General features: G+C 38.2%; 1 protein-coding gene across 1 annotated transcript in view; it reads right to left on the bottom strand.

Moving 5' to 3' along the window:
- Positions 1-24,420, bottom strand: part of LOC126248995 (GDP-fucose protein O-fucosyltransferase 2) — a 101,010-nt gene that overhangs the window by 1,369 nt on the left and 75,221 nt on the right. The window contains exons 6-8 of the mRNA XM_049950572.1: positions 21,743-21,935; positions 12,934-13,111; positions 3,445-3,574 (exon numbers count right to left, since the gene is read on the bottom strand). Coding sequence (XP_049806529.1) covers positions 3,445-3,574; positions 12,934-13,111; positions 21,743-21,935 — 501 coding nt within the window. The remainder of the gene's footprint in view (positions 1-3,444; positions 3,575-12,933; positions 13,112-21,742; positions 21,936-24,420) is intronic.

The following is a 24,420-nucleotide window of genomic DNA, read 5'->3' as shown; positions in this document are numbered from 1 at the left end:
TAGGTGCAGTAGAATGTAGCACATAAAGTTAAAAAAAATGTGAAAAAGCACAGTATCAGCCAGTTGAACTGAATCCTTTGTCCAGTCTTCAAAGTATTAAAGGAAAGATAACAATTTACAGTGAGTTGGAAAAATTGTACTTATAAGTGAAAAGCAACAATGAATGCTAAAGAACTAGAGTAATTACACATACTAGCAATAAGGGAAAAATGGCAGATTTTATACAGAAGTGACCAGCATGGAAGAAAACAGTATAGAAGCAACAAAATATAAACAGAGTAAAGAAACAATGATAGGAATACAATATGAGTGATCGTAGTGACCCATTTTATTACAATCAACTACCTAGTAATGTTGAGGATCCACGACAGTTTAAACACCATCTAACACTCACTGTCATTGTTCAGAATTGTCTTAAGGTGCTCATCTTGCTCAATGGTAAACAATACATCAGGAGTCCTCATGATATTGATTATTTGCAGGGAGCTCCAAATGAACACTGCATTCAGATGACAGGCCTACAAGTTCCAGTATTTTTTTGCTGGTTAAGGAGAATGGGTGGCATGTATCAAGTGTCCAATTTTATCTCATGTTAACACCTAACACACAAGAATAACTTCCACCACCTAGTTAAACAATGCTGTACTGGCAAGCAGGTGTTATACTTCATTTGTTTTCTGATGTTCTTATAACCTGCCACTCACATATACTGATGTATTCGGCAGCTTATCAGTCAGGTGACCTTTTTAATATACTTCAAGCCTTCAACAGCAGTTTTCTTTTGACCATATTTATCTCTGTCTTGCAACATGCGGTGAACACTGGTGGGGGGATTGCTTCTGCAATCCATAGCAAGGTGGTGTTTCTGCATGTTATGACTCTTCTCTCAGCAGTTAACTACTGGACAACTACTGAAGATTTTGCCCAAATCAAAGTACTCACAGTACACCCTGACATGGTGGCATGTGAAAAGCAGGTGTCTTCACATCAGTAATATGTCTAAAAGTGTGGTCCTGCACAAATGTGCTGATATTTCTCATTGTACACTTGACTGTCATATCGATGAGTAGCACAAGGTACTAACTCTCTTATATATATATACAAAGATGATGTGACTTACCAAATGAAAGTGCTGGCAGGTCGACAGACACACAAACATACACACAAAATTCAAGGTTTCGCAACAAACTGTTGCCTCATCAGGAAAGACGGGAAGTAGAGGGAAAGACAGAAGGATGTGGGTTTTAAGGGAGAGGGTAAGGAGTCATTCCAATCCCGGGAGCGGAAAGACTTACCTTAGGGGGAAAAAGGACAGGTATACACTCGCGCGCGCGCACTTTCATTTGGTAAGTCACATCATCTTTGTTTTTAGATATATTTTTCCTACGTGGAATGTTTCCCTCTATTATATATATATATATATATATATATATATATATATATATATATATATATATATATATAATTTCCACTCTTCCCCACATCCTCCCTCCCTTTCTTCCAATGCAACAGCTACCTCCAATTCAACTGCGAATTACTGTGTTTGTAGCCATATGCTGTAATTTTAAAAAGAGGATATCACATGTCATCTGTTCCTGTAAGCCAATACATGGGGCAAGAGAACATCACTGGAGGGCATATTTAGCAAAACTTATAGCACTCTCATTGTTGTACAAATGAAACATCCAAGCACCATATTTTACTGAGGTAACTTTGCAGTGCTGAAACGACATGAAGTATGGGTTGGGTAGCCCCACCTCACAAAATAGTTCAGTAACTGAGTAGAACCAAGAAACACAAATAATGTTCAGTGAATTCAGAAGATATTCTTTACAATGAAACCGGTTGTATGAATAGATCAAAACATATGTTGTAAAGTTTGAGGTATGTATAATGAAGTCAGTGAATAAAGTTGCTCTTGCAGTTCTTTGCTGATAATTGCTCTTCTGTTCTTCTGCTTCCCTCAAATCTACCGAGCGAGGTGGCGCAGTGGTTAGCACACTGGACTCTCATTCGGGAGGACGACGGTTCAATCCCGCCTCCGGCCATCCTGATTTAGGTTTTCCGTGATTTCCCTAAATCGCTTCAGGCAAATGCCGGGATGGATCCTTTGAAAGGGCACGGCCGATTTCCTTCCCCATCCTTCCCTAACCCGAGCTTGCGCTCCGTCTCTAATGACCTCATTGTCGACGGGACGATAAACGCTAAATCTCCTCCTCCTCCTCCTCCTCCTCCTCAAATCTATCTCCACGTATCTGAAGTATGCAGCACCTTCTTGGTCCTGTAACTTCCAGTGCTACTGGTATTTGAAGTTTTCTGGCCATAGCTTTCCAGCTATTTTCCCACAGATTGTGTTTATGAATACTGTCATTACACAATCAATCGTGACAACTGACTTTCACACTGATTTTGATACTTTCAGTCATGACAGAAATTTTGAGTACTATATCAAATTGCACACCATACACTAGACAGCATATGATTACCTCAGTCTGGATTCACAATTTGACTAGTTTTCCATGTGACAAAATGTCTATGGAAAAGCCTGAATGCTGTCACTTCTTTCTGAACAGTGAACTACTGTATTTCTGTGATTGATTGTAAAGAATGTGTTATTCTTAGCTTGTGATTATTTGCAGCTTCAAAGAAAATGAAACATTTTAACATAAATTTTCTCTCTTTGTGAGCAAATTTACACCTGTTAAAAGTGGTAATGACACTATTTTGCCAGTCACTTTTTGAGTTGGAGCAGTAAACATTTTATACTGAATGACTGTATGTGTTCATTGCAGAAACTGTAAAACTAAATACTTTACTTTGTTCAGAGAAGCTCCTCTCTGGATTCAAAAGTATGCTTGTCCTCAAAATAAAGCTGGTTTGAACATCAAAGTAATTTGTAGACTGGTCCTAATGGTGGTGGCATGTCCTTGCTTTCTATGAACTTGGAGATGACTTACATAGCTAGTTTTGTTTCACCAAAACAAAACACTGTCAGATATGACTCCCAGGAAAAAATCTTTGAGTCAACTGGGTATCAAATGTCAGGTATTTTTAGTATAACTCTTACTTATGGAGCCACCAGTCTGCATTATGAACTCATTAACAGTTGGAATTATGTAAGAAAATTGAAGAAATAAAATCAGAGAAAGCAGACAGAGATTTGAAACAGTCTCAAACATTCTGCATGATTTATCTGACATTTGTTACAAGAACAGAAATATTTACAGTAAGGACATTGTTTCTTTTTCTCACACATGTAACAGACAAAAGCAAAAAAATATAGCAGTAGCAAATACATAGATGATTACATAAAACTTATGCTGAAAGATGACTGCCTCTCATATGCTGCCACCAAAAATGATTTTTTTTTTGTTTTGCAGCATATGTGCTCAAAAGGGAATATAAATTCTGTGCAAGGAAACTACAGTTGTAATTCTATACTACCTTGCATGTGAGCAAATTATTTGCTCTATAATTGCAACACCTCCATCTTTGTACTTCTCTTTCACTTTAGCTGGGGCTTTGTATCTTAACACATTGTATCCCCTCAGAAATGATTTCAGTTCTTTAAACTCTGCAAAAGAAACAATACACTTGAATACTAAAAGATTTGTGTAAAATGTAATAAAACTAACATTGTAACTGCAATAGAAAATTGCAAAGAGCATTTAATAATCCCTCAAAGGTACCAGATTTTGTTCTGATGTGTTTACAACCTATTTAACACCCCTCATCTTTACAACATAGTAGGGTGCATGGTTCCCATTTAAAAGCAAGGATATAAATAGTGAAAATAATTTTTACTTAATAATGACAATATGTTAGTCTCAAATAGAACCAAGTAGCTAAACAAAATTATCCATGGCACAGGACTGTAAAGGAGAAATATTTCTGAGCCTGCTTGTTTCTCTTGAAAATCACTACAAAGTATCTATAGTATGATTATACGGCAATACTATTCTTATTGCATACTTTCAAAGCGAATGTTTTCATTCTTTTCAAGAGTTCCTTGCTAAGAATAAGGTAACAAAAAGTGCTGATGCTAGCAAGTTAAGAACTCCAGAATAAGCTTTTTCTACCTTCAAAATAAAATTCCTATATTTATGAAAATCCAAAAGTTTTAAGGTCTGTTCACATATTACATTAATAACTGGTTTACCCCTTTACTGTGCATACATACATTCTTTAAAGATTAAGGGATGAACTACAATTATCATAAAATATTTTATCATCTATGCTGTTGCTATATGTGTACATCAATTGGGACTGACTATAATACTGCCATTCGCAAACATGACTTGCCTGACTTTTACATTTGATGAAAGGTCTTTCACAAGGAACAGACATGAAACCATGGTAAACAAACTCATTCTCTTGTCTGCGTTATTGCAATTGTGCCAGAAATTTCTGTAGCATTTTGGATAACATTTTAAGGCCAGCCCCCAGTAAAAATACAGGTGCAACTGGCTTGCCTCAATGTCCACCACCTATAATTTTAAAGGTGTGCTTCCTTAACATTTCCCTGCAGTGCTGTGAATTTTTTTAAATGCTTCCCACATAATTGGGTTCTCAGTAGCGACTCTAGTTACAGCATTGGTCGCTAGATGGTGTGGGCATGCTGGGAAAGTACTTCTTTTTTTTTTGTGGGTCTTCACCATGGCATGTTCAGTCCTTACGCACTTCGTTGCGTCAACATGGTCAGGCTATTTTACTGATGACAAAACAGCTCACAAGTCACTTCCTGATTTTGAAGATAGTTAGACTGAATTTCAGAAGATCATGTTGCATACAAAATATGGATTATGTTTCAGAAGAAATTTCTGACATCGCAGAAAAGAATGTTTATAATGAAATTCTCAGTACTTTTTTTTCATATTTTCATTGGAAGTGCTTTCAGTACAAAATTAGTAGTTTTATTTTCATATGTGACTTTCTGTGGCACATAATGAGAAGTGAGCTGTCATCAAACCCGTTCAGGTACAAGCAATGGCATTATTCCCCTAGATGTCGTGCATGAAGAACATGGATGGCTTCAAAAGAAGAGCAAGAATTATGTAACATGTTGTCTGTGAGAAAACTGGACAACCACTGACTGTGTGCCAAACACTGCAGTATTTGAGAGACAATCGTGTTCCAAGAAATCAAAGAGAAAATCCTCAAAATCATGAGATATTATTTTTGTCTTTTCTTCATCAGTCAACCTCTTGTAGACTATTGACTTGAAATCATTTCCTTGTAATAACTGAGACAGAAGTAGGCGAAAAACAAAAATGATGAACAGAGTGCTCTAAGAGACACAGGAAGCTCACTGAAAAAGTGTAGAACAAAGATGCAAGCTAACAGTGTAATGAGTCTGTGCACATTACTATGCTTCAAAATATATAATACAGAGCTGAAAATTGTATCATAAGATATCACCAAGTATGATAACAGTACTTATGGTTATGTTATCATTTCATCTTCTTACAATAAGTTGCACCATCAGCTGATAATATGTAATTCAGTATATTAAATATTTTTGCATAATATAATTATACTGGTTTCTGAAAAATTATTTTCATGTACCCTTGACCAATTTTTTTCAGTTTTCAAAAATGGTGATATAAAAAAAGTCACCTTGTGAAGTGATATGTCAATTCAAGATCAATCTAATACACACTAATTTATATTACAAAATCTATATTTTTCATTAATGTCACGGTTACTGCTACACTAAAAACTTTCTAACAGTAACTGCTTCAAATATGGAAAAGCTATCAACTTTCTCTATACAGATTTGCATAAAGTAGCTCAGGACTCAAAGTACTAAATATGATTTAAACCAGCCACTGTTACATTCTTAACTTCAGTTTCTACAGCAACATATCTGAATTTATACTCAAATGCTTTGAACAGACAACAAAAAAAACCAAATAGTGTTACTTTGTGATTAAATGATTCAGGAACTGTGGTAATGGTTTTGAAGAAAATGTCCACACCAGTTACACTTTTCTGTCTATTTAACACCACAACAGGTCAAAAGCAGTTGTGGTTTTGAATAAACAGAACAATGCAAATGGTGCAGACATTATCTTCACAAATAATTGTAACTGGTCATGAATTGGTTTTCTCAACTGAGTAACCTATGTTAAATTCAAAATGATTTATTAAGTTTATTACTGCTATTTGTATTTTTACTGATGCTTTTAATCATTTGTTGCAAAATGATGTATAATATTAAACTGGATGTGTTGAAATGCATTATTATGTACACTATGCCACAACAAATAAAATATAGGGCATTAAGAGCACATGCATCTGCAGTGGAAATGCAGAAAAAAGTTAGTAATACATTTGAGAAACATTTGAAGCCTGCTTTCATATCAAAAATAATTGTTTAATAATGAATAGTGTACTGTTGTAGTGTGATAACACTGAGCCACTCACAGCAACTGTCGACATAAAAATTCGGGATCCTACTTATATGTATCATATTCTGCATATTCACTTGAGGCAGTATCAAGTGACAACCACGTGTCTGGGGCCTTCAAGGAGGGAGCACGAGTCAAGAAATTTCAGAGGGGCAATGAAGAGTATTACCATGTTTTCGATCCTATTGCACACATTAAAAAGTTGTGGCTCTGTCTAATATAAATCACATGTCTCACTGCTAGCATTGTTCACAATGAAATACTACTTAAGAACTGTGTGACTTCTTCAGCCACCTAATCTGACTACATGATATACAATGTGCATCTGAGTTTGGTCTCAGAAAAGAAAGGAAACAAGAGTTACAAAAAAAAAAAAAAAAAAAAAAACCTTTACTGTCATCCAAAGTACTCACCATTAGTTACATCACACTTCTGACACCAGTTGTAAAGCTGTTGAAAACTGTCAGCAAACACTTTTTGTGGAATTGTTCCAAGTACCATGGTCATGTTGTTGGGTTGGCTCTGAGCACTATGGGACTTAACATCTTAGGTCATCAGTCCCCTAGAACTTAGAACTAGGTAAACCTAACTAACCTAAGGACATCACACACATCCATGCCCGAGGCAGGATTCGAACCTGCGACCGTAGCAGTCGCGCAGTTCCTGAATGCGCGCCTAGAACCGCGAGACCACCGCGGCCGGCCATTTTGTTGGGTATCCACATCATTACAGGAGATGAGACATGGTGCTACCAAAACAATCCAGAGAACAAGTGACAGACAATGGAATGGTTTTCTTCATTTTCCCTGCCTCCCAAAAAAAGCTGGCTGACAAAATGAAACATTAAAATTATATTGATCACCTTTTTCAACAGCAATGGCTTGATCCTTCATGAATTTCCATCCGAGGGAAATGCGGAAGATGATGAGCTAATTGTGATTGCTTTGAGGGCCTTTATTTTTTGAGACCATTCACCAAACTTTTCAGATGCATCTTGTATATTTCTAAGGACAGGAAATGATAGTTTTATTTCATGACAAAATTTTATGTCACTGTTTTACAATTTCCGGGTTATCATTTGCTAATTTGGGTGTTATTTTCTACCAATTTTGATGTTACTTTCTGCAAATTTTGACATTTTCTGTCAATTTTGACCTTATTGTTTGCTAATTTTGCTATTAGTTACTGAGAGCTTATTTTTAAAGTACCATAAGTTCCTTATTTTTGTCTTATATCATTGTATCTTCGATGTTATGATAAAAATGATATGTCCATTAATTACAATAAACTTATTGGCATCACAGATCACATTTGTTAACATTATTGAAAACAGAAGTCATACATGTCCAACATATTACACTTATTCCATTAAAGAAAAAATAACTTCGCAACCATGCACTGTTAAAAGTTTTTCATAAAAAGCGTTGTCATTTCTTCAGAGTACTCTCCTGAGACATTATGCTGCTGATCCCTCAACACTTCTCAGGTGCCTAGAGTCTAAATTTGAATAAGGAAGACAAACAGGTTTTAGCACAACACCCGAAATTTGGCAATATCCACATATGCTTCTGGCAGGGAAAGTTGCTTTTCCACTAAATTATGAAGAGAGTATCTTAGACAGCTTACACTAGCAGTTCTAGGTACATATAACAAACTCTTTTCCATGTCAGCATTAATAGTGTTCACTATCATTCCATGGTTGAAACAAGAACATAGGCTGGTTATAACATGCCCAGTTGGTGTTTCATGATTGATGCTGCTTCCCTCCTTATTACTCCAAAGATCTAATTATATAATTTCTTATTTTTAGGAAGCAGACAATGGAAGGTTCAAATATAGTAAGAAAAGTAAAATATTTGCAATGGAGGGTTGAGTTGATAACATTTGTTAGCATATCACTGACTGTATGATTTATTACTCAAGTTATCATTCATTTAAAACCTGCTTAACTTCACACAGTTTTAGCAATGTCCCATACGCCACAATACACTGTTAATAACTTCTAATTGAAACTTTAAGACAAAAAGAATGCAGTTTGCATAATCAGTCTGAAAGCAATAGCGAGCATGGTCAACCTCACCACTGTCATGCTTAATAATGTGAGAACACAGCACAAATAATTAGCCTGAATACATAATTCAAAACCACACCACTTAATTGAGCACATTTACTGAAGGCGGCCAACCAATGCCTCCTCCAAACTGTCCACATGCTACTGCAGTGCTACACCTAGCGCATGCCACTGAGATTAGATTATTTTTTCGATCCATAGATCCGTGCTGAGGAGATCCTCGTGGATGTGGAACATGCCAATTTTTTTTTGTTTTTTTGTTTTTTTTTGTTTTAAGCTGAAATAACAATACTAATAGTATGAATACATACATCATTTGTTTCTATAAAAAATTCATCAATGTAGTAGAAGGATTTTGCCACTAGCATATCTTTCATGCTCCTTTTAAACTGATCTTTATTTGCAACTAAATTTTTTACGTTTGCTGGGAAATTATTGAAGATGAGTGTTCCTGAGTAGTGGACCCCTTTTTGAACTAAAATAAGTGCTTTTAAGTCCTTGTGCAGAGCATTTTTGTTCCTGGTATTGTATGTATGAACTGAGCTGTTTGTTGGAAAAAGAGATATATTATTAAGGACAAATTTTATTAAGGAGTAAATATACTGAGAGGCAGTAGTTAGTATACCCAGTTCTTTGAAGAGGTTTCTACAGGACGTCCGTGAATTTACTCCACAAATAATACGTATTACACGCTTTTGGACTCTGAAAACTTTTGTTTGACTTGAAGAGTTACCCCAAAATATTATACCATATGACATTATGGAATGAAAGTAGGCAAAGTATGCAAGCTTTTTCATTTTTATGTCGCCTATGTCTGCTAACATTCGAATTGCAAATACAGATTTGTTAAGGCGTTTCTGCAGTTCTGTGGTGTGCTCCTCCCAACTGAATTTATTATCAAGTTGTAATCCCAAGAATTTAAGACTGTCAACCTCTTCTATCTGCTCTTCTTCATACTTTATGCATATGCTGGGTGGAAACCTCTTACAGGTTCTGAATTGCATATGGTGAGTCTTTTCGAAGTTTAATGTCAGTGAGTTGGCTTTAAACCATTTATTAATATCCATGAAAATATCATTAGCAGATCTTTCTAGAACTACACTCGACATACTATTTATTGCAATACTTGTGTCATCTGCAAACAAAACGAACTCAGCTTCTGGCAGTGTAACTGATGAGAGATCATTAATGTACACAAGAAAAAGCAATGGCCCTATGATGGATCCTTGTGGGACACCGCATGTAATTTCTTCGCATTCTGATGATGACTGATGACTTAATTCACTAGTCCCTTGCACTGACACCCTTTGTTTCCTGTTAGTGAGGTATGACTTGAACCATTTTGTAGCACTGCCTGTGACACCATAGAATTCTAATTTATTTAAAAGGATGTTGTGGTTCACACAATCGAATGCCTTTGACAAATCACAGAAAATACCTGCTGCTTGTAACTTGTTATTTAATGAATTACGTACATTTTCACTGTAGGTGTAAATAGCCTTCTTGAATCAGAACCCTTCAGAAATCCAAACTGTGTTCCTGATAATATGTTATTTGTGGTCAGATGGTTGAGAAGCTGCCTGTACATAACTTTTTCTAAAATTTTTAAGAATGCTGGCAAAAGTGAAATCAGTCTGTAGTTTGATGGTATCTCTTTATCCCCTTTCTTGAGTAGAGGCTTAACATCTGCATATTTTAGCCAGTCAGGAAATGTCCCAGTTATAACTGACTGGTTACACAAGTAACTTAGAATTGTACTAAACTCACAAGAACATGCCTTAATTAACTTTGTTGATATTTCATCATAACCACTAGAATTCTTTGTTTTTAAAGATTTTATTGTGGAAGTTATTTATTTTGGTGAAGTGAGTGACATATTCATGTACTTGAAGCTATTCGTGAAGGCTAGTTTCAGATATTCAAGGGCATTATTTACTGATCCTGACAATCCCATTCTATCAGTAACGGATATAAAGTATTTGTTAAATAGATTTGCCACACTATGCCCCTCGGTTACTAATGTGTCATCTACCCTTAGTGCTATTTGCTCCTGTTCCTTTCTGGTTCTACCTGTCTCCTCTTTCACTATATCCCATATTGTTTTTATTTTGTTCCCTGACATTGCTATCTTCTTCTCGTAGTGCATTTGTTTAGATGTCTGAATTACTTTTTTAAATATTTTACAGTATTCCTTGTATTTAGCTAAATAATCAGCATTGGAGCTATTCTTGGTCGACAGATACATTTTCCTTTTTGTCTTACAGGAAATCTTTATTCCTTGTGTAATCCATGGCTTTATTATAGACTTCTGTTAATTTGAGTAACTTTTAGAGGAAAACAGTTTTCAAACATGGTACTGACATTGTTCATGAATGTGTTATATTTTTCATTCATGTCGTGAGCACTATAAACACCTTTCCAGTTCATATCTTTGAGCAGTTTTCTAAAACACTCAATTTTTGGTTAACTGACTGCTCTCCTGTACTCAGATTTAGCAGTCTTGATAATCTGCTTAGAATTCACATCTAAAACAATCACACTTCCAGAGAGCATTATCACTGGGTAAAGATTACTCTAACATGCTGGACACGGCCAAATCAACGATAGCTGCTGTAATATAACACATGCTCTGCAGTAATGCAGATCAATAAAGTTACAAAAAATGTGACAAAATATAAAAAAAAATGTAGACTTTCATGGCCAGAAATATCATGTCCATGTCCTGGATAATTATAATGGACAAAATATAAAAAATATTCCAGGGTGGGAGGATATTGGATCCTAACACTGTGAACACAGATTACACAGATCTATGGTCAAAAGATTTATTAGCCTTGTCTGAAAGTGCAACCCAGTGTGTTCAATTGTTTCCTTCACCTTGTCCGAGTATTCATCCATTAATATTTTTCAAAATCTTGCCGATTTCATCATCAAAATTCAATTTTCCACAATAATGAAGCAATATGCACTTTTAACTTTGAATGCAGCTAAATCCAGTAACATAAGATTTCTCAATTTTCTGTGCAACAAATCATACCAAACACAAAGTGTTTTGTGGAGTTCTTTAATGTGGTGCATCAGTTATACTGTATTTTTTTGTAGTCCCCAATTATAAATACAAAAATCATCGAAAACTGCACTATATCTTCAAAAACACATGAATCAATATGACATCTGCTCAATCAACCAATCAGAGCATGGGACACATGATGTCATGCAAACATGTGTCAGGAGGTAAAACTTGAGTGCAGAGAATATACAATATTTATTCAATATTACTTTTACTGTTTTGTGAATGAAGTCTGTGGTGACAGAGTGATCTGTTGTGCAGACTTGGGTCAAAGTTCTGTTGATACATGATTCAGATGACACATTGATTTACGTGTTTGCACAGCTAAAGTGCCATACTTGGCACTATTCAGATTCATTACAGCTCTCTCAAAAATGAGTCTTTTTTGTTTTTGGTACAATAACTCATGATAGACAAAGCAGGAGAAAATAAAAAGCAGACTTGCACTGGCAAAAAGGGCATTACTGGCCACGAGAAGTCTACTAGTATCAAACATAGATCTTAATTTGAGGAAGAAATTTCTGAGAATGTTACGTCTGGAGCACAGCACTGTATGGCAGTGAGACGTGAATTGTGGGAAAATCAGAACAGCAGAGAAGGGAAGCATTTGAGATGTGGTGCTACAGAAGAATGTTCAAAATTAGGTGGACTGATAAGGTAAGTAATGAGGAGTTCTCTGCAGAATCAGTGAGGAAAGAAGTATACAGGCAACACTGACAAGAAGAAGGTACAGGATGACAGGTCATCTGTTAAGGCATCAAGTAATAAGTTCCATGGTACCAGAGAGAGCTGCACAGGATAAGTTGGGCTACTCCGAACTGATAAGGTTAACACAGGAGAGGAATTAGTGGCGGGCCACATCAAACCAGTCAAAAGACTGATGGGAGGTACTTTTGTTTAACGTTACATCTAGAGTTCTTTAAGAGGGACATCAAGTGTTATTTTATGATAAGAACATTTCTCAGTGCTGAGCAAAAAGTTCAAAATCCAATTACAGCATTAAGCAACTATCACTTAGTAATTTCAGCTTCTGTTGCCCTCAAATTTATGATACGCTGGAATAGGGAAAAATACCAAATTTTCTGATATTTCATAAACATCACTGAGTTTGCATTATGTTGCTAAAGACTGCAGATTTTGTTTTTTTTTTCTTTGTTTTGTGTGCAATATTTTCCTGTCCCTACATATTACTAATGAAACAGGTGTTTTATATAAGTTAACCATTCACAAAGAAAGTAACAATAACAATAAGGGGAAAAGCTAATCTAGTTCTCTGTTTACCTGATACAAGAATGTCTTCATAGCCTGATGTAATAGACATAGAGCTATTAAAGATAGAACACTGCAGAATCAAATATTCCACTATTTGCATAGATATATACCTTCTTTTGGAGCATCTGTTGCGATAAATACTGTGTCCAACTCCAAATTCTTTAACAACTCTGAGATCTGTTGGGCTGCTCCCTTGATGCTGGGTACATCTTTTGCTCTTGCCCAGACAAAATCTTTTCTCCTCAGATGTACACACAGGTATGGTCCACCATGTGCTTCAGAAAATCCCTGTGTGAAGTATGTACAAAGTAACACATGTAAATCTGCTTCTTATATTTCAGTTAATCTTTATTAATACAAAATCTTTCATGATTGCCTTCTTGTTCAAAAAGAGTGTTGTCCAGAGAAATTATGCACTATGTGCACTGGTGAAAAACACTGTCATCATCCCATGTACCTCTTTTGATATCACAAGCCATGACACTGTTTTTCAAATACACTACTGGCCATTAAAATTGCTACACCACGAAGATGATGTGCTACAGACACGAAATTTAACCAACAGGAACAAGATGTTGTGATATGCAAATGTTTAGCTTTTCAGAGCATTCACACTAGGTTGGCACCGGTGGTGACACCTACAACATGCTGACATGAGGAAAGTTTCCAACCGATGTCTCATACACAAACAGCAGTTGACCGGCGTTGCCTGGTGAAATGTTGTTGTGATGGCGCGTGTAAGGAGGGGAAATGCGTACCATCATGTTTCCGATTTTGATAAAGGTCGGATTGTGGCCTATCACGATTGCGATTTATCGTATCGCGACATTGGTCGAAATCCAATGACTGTTAGCAGAATATGGAATCTGTGGGTTCAGGAGGGTAATACGGAACACCCTGCTGGATCCCAACGGCCTCTTATCACTAGCAGTTGAGATGACAGGGATCTTAGCCGCATGGCTGTAACGGATTGTGCAGCTACGTCTCGATCCCTGAGTCAACAGATGGGGACATTTGCAAGACAACAACCATCTGCACGAACAGTTCGACGATGTTTGCAGCAGCATGGACTATCAGCTCGGAGACCGTGGCTGCGGTTACCCTTCACACTGCATCACAGACAGGAGCGGCTGCGAAGGTGTACTCAACGACGAACCTGGGTGCACAAATGGCAAAACGTCATTTTTTCGGATGAATCCAGGTTCTGTTTACAGCATCATGATGGTCGCATCCGTGTTTAGCGACATAGCAGTGAACGCACATTGGAAGCGTGCATTCGTCATCGCCATACTGGCGTATCACCCGGTGTGATGGTATGGGTTGCCACTGGTTACAGGTCTCTGTCACCTCTTGTTCGCATTGGCGGCACTTTGAACAGTGGACGCTACATTTCAGATGTGTTACGACCCGTGGTTCTACCGTTCGTTCAATCCCTGTGAAACCCTACATTTCAGCAGGATAATGCATGACCGCATGTTGCAGGTCCTGTACAGGCCTTTCTGGATACAGAAAACGTTCGACTGCTGCCCTGGCCAGCACATTCTCCAGATCTCTCACCAATTGAAAACATCTGGTCAATGGTGGCCGAGCAACTGGCTCGTCACAATACGCCAGTCACTAATCTAGATTAACTGTGGTATCGTGTTGAAGCTGCATGGGCAGCTGTACCTGTACACGCCATCCAAGCTCTGTTTGACTCAATGCCCAGGCGTATCAAGGCCGTTATTACGGCCTGAGGTGGTTGTTCTGGGTACTGATTTCTCAGGATCTATGCACCCAAGTTGCGTGAAAATGTAATTACATGTCAGTTCTAGTATAATATATTTGTCCAATGAATACCCGTTTATCATCTGCATTTCCAACAACTCAAAGAACTCTTTCCTGATAGAGTTAAAAGTGACAAAAATTGTGAAGAGTTTCAAACTTCTTATTCACACTGGGACAGTGTATGCATTTGTTTTTAACTTTTTTCATACTTTGTCATCATAGGTTTCAACAGTCAAGTTGGTGTCTCCAGAACAAAACTTTTCAGATATATTAAACCTGTCTGCGGGAAAGGGAACTGAAATCCAGACTTTTGCTTAACATAAGCAAAATATTACCAACGAAGTGTTACAATCTCAAGTTGTGACTTATAGCTTCAGTATACCAGTTTACAAATGTAGGTGAAAGTGTGTGTGTGTTGATTTAGAATACTCAATAGTGGGTTTATTAGCACCCTTGCTAGAATAGTCTGAGATGAATGTGGTTGAAAGAGGTAAAACTAAAAATGCACACATTATAAATGATTTAAAATTACAATCACTCTCTCCCATTTTCACTCACATTCACCAACTCAATCATGCAGAATGTAAAATTGTCAACTCTGTCAATGTTCAAATGTGCTATTAAAATCCTAGCTAAATGACAGACTGAAGGCAAAATAAATAACTCTGGAAAGTATAGCTGACTGACCACTTACAAAAACACACCAGAAGTAGCCAGCTATATAGGGAGAGAGGTAACATCAGAATGAACCTTTGATATTTTCATCCAATAGCAATTTCCAGATAGCAGTGAAATTTCGTTTATTCACCTTGTTACACACACTTTTCAAATCATCTGATTTGACGTATGGGAGACAAGTCAAGATTTACAATAAGAAATATTTTTAAAAGAAATACAAAAGTTTGTATTGTTTTATATACATTTCTGAGATACTGCTACACAAATACATTCTATAGCTTCCAGTATACAAAACATAAAATGTGTTAGTTCCTTCTTCAAACTGTGAAACTGTTCTCAATGAATTCCTGAACAGTATAACAACACTCTTCCAGAGTAAAGTACACTCTTTTTCAGTGAAACCATCTCCATGTTAAATATATTACTGTCTTTTATTTTACTGTAAATTTTTAACCTCGTATATTCTGGCATGAAAGCATAGTATTTTAAGCGGTGAGTCAAGAGTTTAAAAGTCAGTCTGTGGCACATTGTGCCTGTGGCACATGCTGTCTGCGGCACATTCTGTAGTTGTGGTCAAAATGGAAAGTGTCAAGTGTATGTTGATTTTTACATAAGAACATCACCACTTTATATATTTAAAGAGAGGGAACAGATAGTATTCTTAAATTTTTAATAGTGGTCAACATGATACACGTTTTTCGGCAACACATTTGTTCTTAATTATTTTCTTTTTTAATACTAGGAAGCTCACGGCACTTGCTGAATTTTCCCAGATTATCCCGCAATGAACAACTGACTCAAAGTAGTGATAGACTATCTTTCTGGTGTCTACGTTTGTAGCACCTGACAAAATACACATTGGAAATCCTAAGTTGTTAAGTTTACTTGCTAAGTAGTCAATTTATACCTTCCAAGTTTGTTAACATCTCTTGCACCACAATAGTATTTTCAAACTTTACACAATAGGATTCAATTTGTAATTTAACTTTTTAGACCAGAAGACACAAATTAATTTAATTTGTGTTATTTTTATTCCTACCACTTGTCAAATGGTTGTAATTAGGTTTTTAAATGGTCTTACTGGCACAACTTTTACTTTAGTAAACACCACTAGACTAACAACTCAAGGACTACTGTCACAAATTTTTATTAAATTTCAAAGTCACACTAGCCAATACATCATAAGCTACATCGTAAAAGAACAGAAAATGTAATAACCCTTGAACATACGTAATGTTGCAGTTCAGTTTGGGGGTTGGTAAAGGTCTTTTCACATCTGTCTACCTCGAGTGTTTGTTTTGTTGTAGCTCTAAGTTGATTATATTTGAATGCTGGTCAAGCGTAAATAAAACATGTATATCTCACAGAATTATTTTTTGCACCAGACAGAAGAATGCCAAAGAAGGTGGAGTGACAGATAAGAACAAATATTGAAGCACATATATTTTCTTTTCATTTTCATACAATATACCCTTAGAAAATAAAGCTGGCGACGATGCATTCTAGTGGGGTTTGGAAAAACTATCCCATCTATAGTGACACAAGATGTCAGGATATGTAACAAGACAGGCAACAGCTGCAGAATATAAAAATAACACACAAAGTGGAAAAAAAAGACTACTAATATTCTAAGTCATTGTACTTGTTTGGCAAACATGCTGAACAAGTTCTGTAGAAAGGATGATTTAAGAGATGGCATTCTGTAAACTCTTGTTGTTCTTTTGAGAGCCATATTAGAAAAGCTTGTGTCAAGCAAAGGCATAATTTGTACATTTTTGCTTGGTTCCCTTACAGTTCATCATCAAATGCGATAGTCTATTATTTTGCATTTGGTGAGAAAAATACTTACGAACATGTGCAGAAAATGAAGCTGATATAAGTAATGTAAAATCTAGAGTTATTATGCAAATTTTTTATGAGTGTTCTTTAAGCTCATACTATCTGAATGTTGCATTTGGAACTCAATTTCGTTAGTTTTGAGTCATGTTTTTTGTTTGAAATAATAAAATTTTTATTACTTCTTAACTGCTGTAAGAAATTATTTAAATAATTTGGTCAACTTATTTACTTTTTTTTACTCAATTGATTTCTAGTTTTATGGTGACAAAGTGAAAATGAAGCTTAATCATCGAAAAAATCTAGGAAATTGCTAATTTTTCATTATTGCTAGATGTGCTATGAAAAGCCACTTCTACAATTAACTGCATTTTTTGGGTGTGATCTAAGAAAGACTATAGCAAAGGTACATCCCATTCCATTCTCAAATAATGAAATATTCATTCAGTGCGGGGACAGGCTAATGTTTTGACCTCAGCTACCACAAAATTGTCATTGGGTTTTCATCTTCTCACTTAAAATACTTTCAATTCAGGGACAGCAGAAATTGTTTTGGGATTAGCAAATATATTTCCAGTCAGTTACGATTTATTTATTTACTCATTCAGTATTTACAAAGGCACTCCTCATATTAAATGCTTAGTGCAAATTATTAACTATAATATTCTTTACAGGTGCTCTTGTAATTCTATACTATATTACAAATATTCTTTAGCTATCCCACGATTGAGTCAGAGTGGTGTATGTCCGTTAGTTCACCCTCATTGCCATGTACTTTACACACACTTATCTGACTAATAAACAGACCCAAAACTCAGTCATTAATGTTTCCTGCAAAAGCCTTAGCCCTGTAGAAGTATCAGTCCTTTCCAAAGGCCTCACCTTTTGCCCCACTCCAAAATTCAATCATGTAGGACTTATTCAAGACCACCTCTCCTTCTCCCGGCCCCTACAGTGGAAAAACTTTTTCACCACCACGCCTACTGATCATACTCAACCAAACACCGATGTTGAACCTGACTCCGTTTGCTCCTTATCCAACCGTGATCCACACCCACTGACCCTAAACCACCCCCTGTTAACTTCCCAAAATTTCTTAACCTTGAACCCTGACTCACCATCAGTCCCCAAATTCCTCAACATATGAACTAACCTTACATCTGCAGAAAGAACTGCAATCCACCACCTAAAAAACTGATCCTGACCTTATAATCCTATCTGCTGACAGAGGCTTCACCACTGATATTTTGAACCAGAAGGATTACCTGGCAGAAGGACTCAGCCAGCTATCAGATCCATCCACCTACAAACTGTCTAACAGTGATTCCATCCCAGATATCCTGCAGGATCTTCAGTCTATCCTCAATTCCCTATGCCCATCCCAGAACCTCTCCCTGGAATCCATCTCTCTCCTCACCCCTACTGCTCCCCACACTCGTATCTTCTACATGCTTCCCAAAGACCATAAACCCAACTTCCCAGGATGCCCCAGTGTGGTGGGTTACAGCGCTCTCACAGAGAGAATCTCTGCTCTCATAGACCAACACCTTCAGCCTATTACCCGCAATCTACCCTCCTATAGAAAACATAGCAACCATTTCCTCCGACTCTCCACAGTTCCTGTTCCTTTACCACGTGGTACCCTTCTCGTCACTATTGATGCAACCTCCTTTAACACTATCACCCCTAATGTCCATGGCCTTACTGCTATTGAACACTACCTTTCCCAAGGTCAACGGATTCCAGACCAACAACCTCCTTCAAGTCACCATGACCAACTATATCCTCACATCCACAATTACTTCTCCTTTGAAGGCATTGCACATTGACTTCAGGCCACAAGTGGCCCATCGGGACCATTCGACCGCCGTGTCATCCTCAGCTGAGGACGCGGATAGGAGGGGCATGTGGTCAGCACACCGCTCTCCTAGTTGTTATGGTGGTTTCCTTTGACTGAAGCCACTACTATTCGGGTGAGTAGCTCCTCAATTGGCATCACGAGGCTGAGTGCACCCCGAAAAATGGCAACAGTGCATGGCAGCCTGGATGGTCACCCATCCAAATGCTGGCCACGGCCGACAGCACTTAGCTTCGGTGATCTGACGGGAACTAGTGTATCCACTGCGGCAAGGCTGTTGCCCTTTGGAGGCATTACCTACAAACAAATCTGGGGTATGGCTATGGGCACCCACATGGCACCATCCTATTCATGGGCCATCTAAAGGATTCCGTCCTAAACATCTGGAATTCCAAACCCTCAGCTGGTTCTGATTCACTGATGACATCTTCCTGGTGTGGATTGAGGTGCAGGACACTATCCTCATTCATCCAGAACCTCGACACCTTCTCCTCCATTTACTTCACGTGATCCTACTCAACCCAAAAAGCCACCTTCCTTGATGTTAACCTCCACCTCAAAGATGGTTACGTCAGCAACTCGGTCCATATCAAACCTACCAACAACCAGCAATACCCCACTTCAACAGCTGCCACCCAATCTATATGAAGAAGTCCTTTCCATACAGCCTTGCTAGCCATGGCCGTCACATACGTAGTGACGAGCAGTCCATCTCGAAATATACCAAGGATCTCACCGAGACCTCCATAAACCGTAATTACCGTCCCAACGTTGTACAAAAACAGATCTCCTGTGCCTTATCTTTCAAGTCACCCACCGCTTCCTTAAGTCCCATTGCCCCAGCCACAGAAGAGCGTTCCCCTCGTGGCTAAATACCACCCAGGACTGTAGGAACTGAATTAAATTGGCCACCATGGTTTTGACTACATCTCATTGTGCCCTGAAATGAGATATGTCCTACCCACTATCCTCCCCACCCCACCCACAGCGTTATTCCACCGCCCACTGAACCTACACAATATGCTCATCCATCTCTACACAACCCCTGCTCCCAACCCCTTGCCTCATATCCCTGTAATAGACCTAGATGCAAGACCTATCCCGTACATCCTCCCACCACTAACTACTCCAGTCCAGCCACAAGCATCACCCATCCCAGCAAAGCCAGGGCTACCTGTGAAACCAGTCATGTGATCTATCAGCTAAGCTGCAACTGCTGTGCTGGGTGTGACAATCAACAAGCTGTCTGTCCACATGAATGGACACTGACAAACTGTGGCCAAGAAACGGCTGGACCACTCCGTTGCTGAGTGCACTGCCCAGCATGATGTTCTTCATTTCAATGACTGCTTCACAGCCTGTGCCATCTGGATCCTTCCACCAACACCAGCTTGTCTCAATTGCTCAAGTGGGAACTCTCTCTGCAATATATCTGACATTCTTGTAACCCTCCTGGTCTCAACTTTCATTAGTCATCGTCCTTATCCATCTAGCCCCTTACCTGTTCCCATTCCAGCACTACACAGTCCTCTATTCCACCAATGCACCCCCTCAAGTCTTTTCACTTATCTTCTTTTCCCTACCTGACCCCACCCACCCCCGCCCTCCGTCTAACCTCCTGACTGCACCTAGCTGCCCTACCCTCTCTCCACCTCATCCCTGTATGCTCCCACAAGCAGCACATTAACGTCCCCCTACCCACCCCAGTCTCCTTCTTACCTCCACCACTTGGCTGCCTCTCCCATCATGCGCTGCTGGTTGCAGTCTGGCTTCAGCTGCCAGAGACTGTGGTCATATGTGTGTGAGTTGCATTTGTGTGTGTGTGTGTGTGTGTGTGTGTGTGTGCATGCATGTTTCTATGTTGTCTATTTTCAACACTTGCTGTCCAATAGCTGACTTTCTGACAGTCTTTTTGTTGTGCCTATCTGCGACTCAGCATCTCCGATATATGGTGAGTAGCAACTATCCGTTTTATAATATTGAGACGATTACAATTTTTTTTAAAGACATAAGGAACAGTGTATAAATTAATGTGACAATTGCAGATAGCACTGAAGCTGCTTCTTAGACCTTCTTGGTTAGAAATACATTTTAATTTACAAACTACTTCATCTGCTTAGAACTGCTGCAAATCTGATAAAGACAGAAATGTTAAGCTTCGACTTTGTTCTAATCTTGATTATGATGTGCTCAACATCGAGACAATCAGCACCCGTAAAATTTCCCCATCTGTCCAGTTCCAATCTCGCCACTCCCGAATGATGAGGACAATACAAATAACCAGTTCCCTGGTGGGGAAAACCCCTAACCAAGCTGGGAATCGAACCTGGGACCCTGTGATGTTCTAATCTTGGCCTTATACTCTTCCGGCCATGAGCTATGAGACTTTTTTTACTGAAGTGAAAAAAAAAAAACTACAACAATATCCCTGCTGTGCTAAAGAGTTTCAAGCTTTGTTCCAGTGCTACTTAAAGCAATTCTTAAATGGTTTCTTCATCAAGTGGAATACAGTGCTCACTATATTCACAATCACAATTGGTAAATAACTTCATCCGAGTATGTGAGCACAGCATTGTCTTTAAAAAGGTGAAAGACCATATGAAGTTCCACACAACTATTCTCTGCACTTGTGGGGTACAAAAAAGAATTTATTGCGCGAGTCCACTACAAATAAACTATTGGCAATAACTAAATAAATGGAGGTAAAAAAAGATTTATTGTTAAGACTATGGAATTAAAAGCATTTGAAGTCTATTATATATGATTAATTTTTATATCACCTTTTCCATCTGCCAGTCCCTTGGCCTTACTGTACCATCAGTGTCATCATCAGAGTCAAGAAAATCTTTCCTGAATTCTGTTGCTATCTCAACAAGTGGCAATGCAAATCTCATACTCCTCCTCACTTCCCAGTATACTTTATCACCAAATGCATCATGCAGAGCAATTTCTGCATGATCAATCATGACTGCTCTGGAACAAAAATTTTCCTGTTAATTGCATTTTTAAGGCATGTAAAACACACATAATATGAATACTAACCACATTCATCTTCATCTTCACAGTGTTAGTATCATAGATGCTCCTAAGCACAGTAGTGGATGACACAGGAATGACAATGAACTTCACATTGTAACAGAAATTATGGTAACGCCATTAGTTTTATTGTAATCCAGGAGCACTCACTGGTAGTTTTGATATGACTAGCAACATCATATAGCATCTGTGACAATGTATAACACCCATAAAATATAAAGTTCAAGAAACACATCCAGCTGCACCCAAAAAGTTATCAGTTACTGCCTGTGGTTTCTTTGTGATAATATCCTAATTTACTTTGTTGCCTCATGCATCTACATCAAATATGTTGTTATTGTGAATGTGGTACACTGTACTAACACTGCATCACAAATAGAAATGGCTGATTGTAATGGCAATACTATTTTTTGGTGGCTGAAGGGTTAATGGTGGAAGGATATCAAATACTATTCCTGGGAATGTTGATTTTAATTGATTGTCATCTGAGAATCCAGTGAAAATTGCCTTTGTTACATGCTGTTGCTTACATAGTGACCTGTCAGTGATTCACGTTGCCTGCAGTGCAGTATTTACATCACATGGTGTGATAACTCATCTATAACATTTGGCCCACCGGCCTGCAATTAATGGCAACCAAGACAGTGATAGTTTCTAGCCCTCCTCACTGCCACTCAGATATTTCAACAACCTGATTGATTTTTTCCATTAGTGATAACTGGCTACCTGGTTGAAATATGTACAGACATTGCACAGACCCACCACACTTGTCTGCATTTTATGCCACTGTCTATTTAGTATGGTGACCACACCATGCGTATCACTCATGTGCCCCAATATGAGAGCTGATAGGGCACTCCATCTCCCCAATATGGACCAGTTCATAATTACATCTGAGCTGGTATACGAACTTTGCCTACAGTCTTTAGTGGAACCAGGAGCGTTTCTTGTTTTGTTGTTGCTGTATTAAATTGGCTTCATCCTCCTCCCCTATGTAGAAATTTGTCCACTCTATTAATAACACCTTTTATATACAGTAGATGGGCAATTTGTTATGGTGGTTCTGTCTTACTAGTATCAGTTTTGTCCCTTGTTGCTATAGATTTCTTTGTGGTATCCTCACTATAGCCATTTGCACTGCATATGGTTCATAACTTGTGAAGTTCCCTCCAGGATTTCGGTATCACTGATTCCATGTGCTCTCACTGTCAATGCATAAATCACAAAGTTCTTTTATTCTGAGTGGTCATGAGACATGGCATTCAGGTATTTGGCTTCCTAAACACACTGTGTCCGAGTTTCCCATCATGCTTCCAATAGACCTCAACATCATGACATGGTCGCACGCCGTCCTTTTTGATTTCCATCATCATGAAATGTATTTTGTCATATTGTTGGTTTGGATGTTGATGAAAACAGTGAAGTTCATTTCCTCTGTGTGCCCAAATGAAAAATGTGTCATCCACATAGCAGAATCAACATTTAGGATGCTGGGGAGTGGAGAGCAGTGCCTATTGTCACACTGTTTATAAAACTTCCCTTACCACTTGAAATAAGTGTGTCAGGCAATGCTGCACAAGGTCATTTATACAGGGTGGTAGTCACAAATGTATAAGTACATTGTATCACGTAACATTTCGCCAGTGCGGACGATATTTGCTTCATGATACATTACCCATGTTAAAATGGACTGTTTACCAATTGTGGAAAAGGTCAATATCGTGTTGATGTATGGCTATTGTGATCAAAATGCTCAACGGGCGTGTGCTATGTATGCTGCTCGGTATCCTGGATGACATGATCGAAGTGTCCGGACCTTTCGCTGGATAGTTACGTTATTTAAGGAAACAGGAAGTGTTCAGCCACATGTGAAACGTCAACCACGGCCTGCAATAAATGATGATGCCCAAGTAGGTGTTTTAGCTGCTGTCGCGACTAATCTGCACATCAGTAGCAGACAAATTGCGCGAGAACCGGGAATCTCAAAAACGTTGGTGATGCTACATCAACATCGATTGCACCCATACCATATTTCTACGCACCAGGAATTGCATGGCGACGACTTTGAACGTCGTGTACAGTTCTGCCACTGGGCACAAGAGAAATTACGGGACAATGACAGATTTTTTGCACACATTCTATTTAGCGACGAAGCGTCATTCACCAACAGCGGTAACGTAAACCAGCATAATATGTACTACTGGGCAACAGAAAATCCACAATGGCTGTGACAAGTGGAACATTAGCGACCTTGGCGGGTTAATGTATGGTGCGGCATTATGGGAGGAAGGATAATTGGCCCCCATTTTATCGATGGCAATCTAAATGGTGCAATGTATGCTGATTTCCTACGTAATGTTCTACCGATGTTACTACAAGATGTTTCACTGCATGACAGAATGGCAATGTACTTCCAACATGA

This window comes from Schistocerca nitens, chromosome 3, assembly GCF_023898315.1.
Source record: "Schistocerca nitens isolate TAMUIC-IGC-003100 chromosome 3, iqSchNite1.1, whole genome shotgun sequence".
Classification (NCBI taxonomy): domain Eukaryota; kingdom Metazoa; phylum Arthropoda; class Insecta; order Orthoptera; family Acrididae; genus Schistocerca; species Schistocerca nitens.
This window is presented reverse-complemented; position numbering and strand designations above follow the sequence as displayed.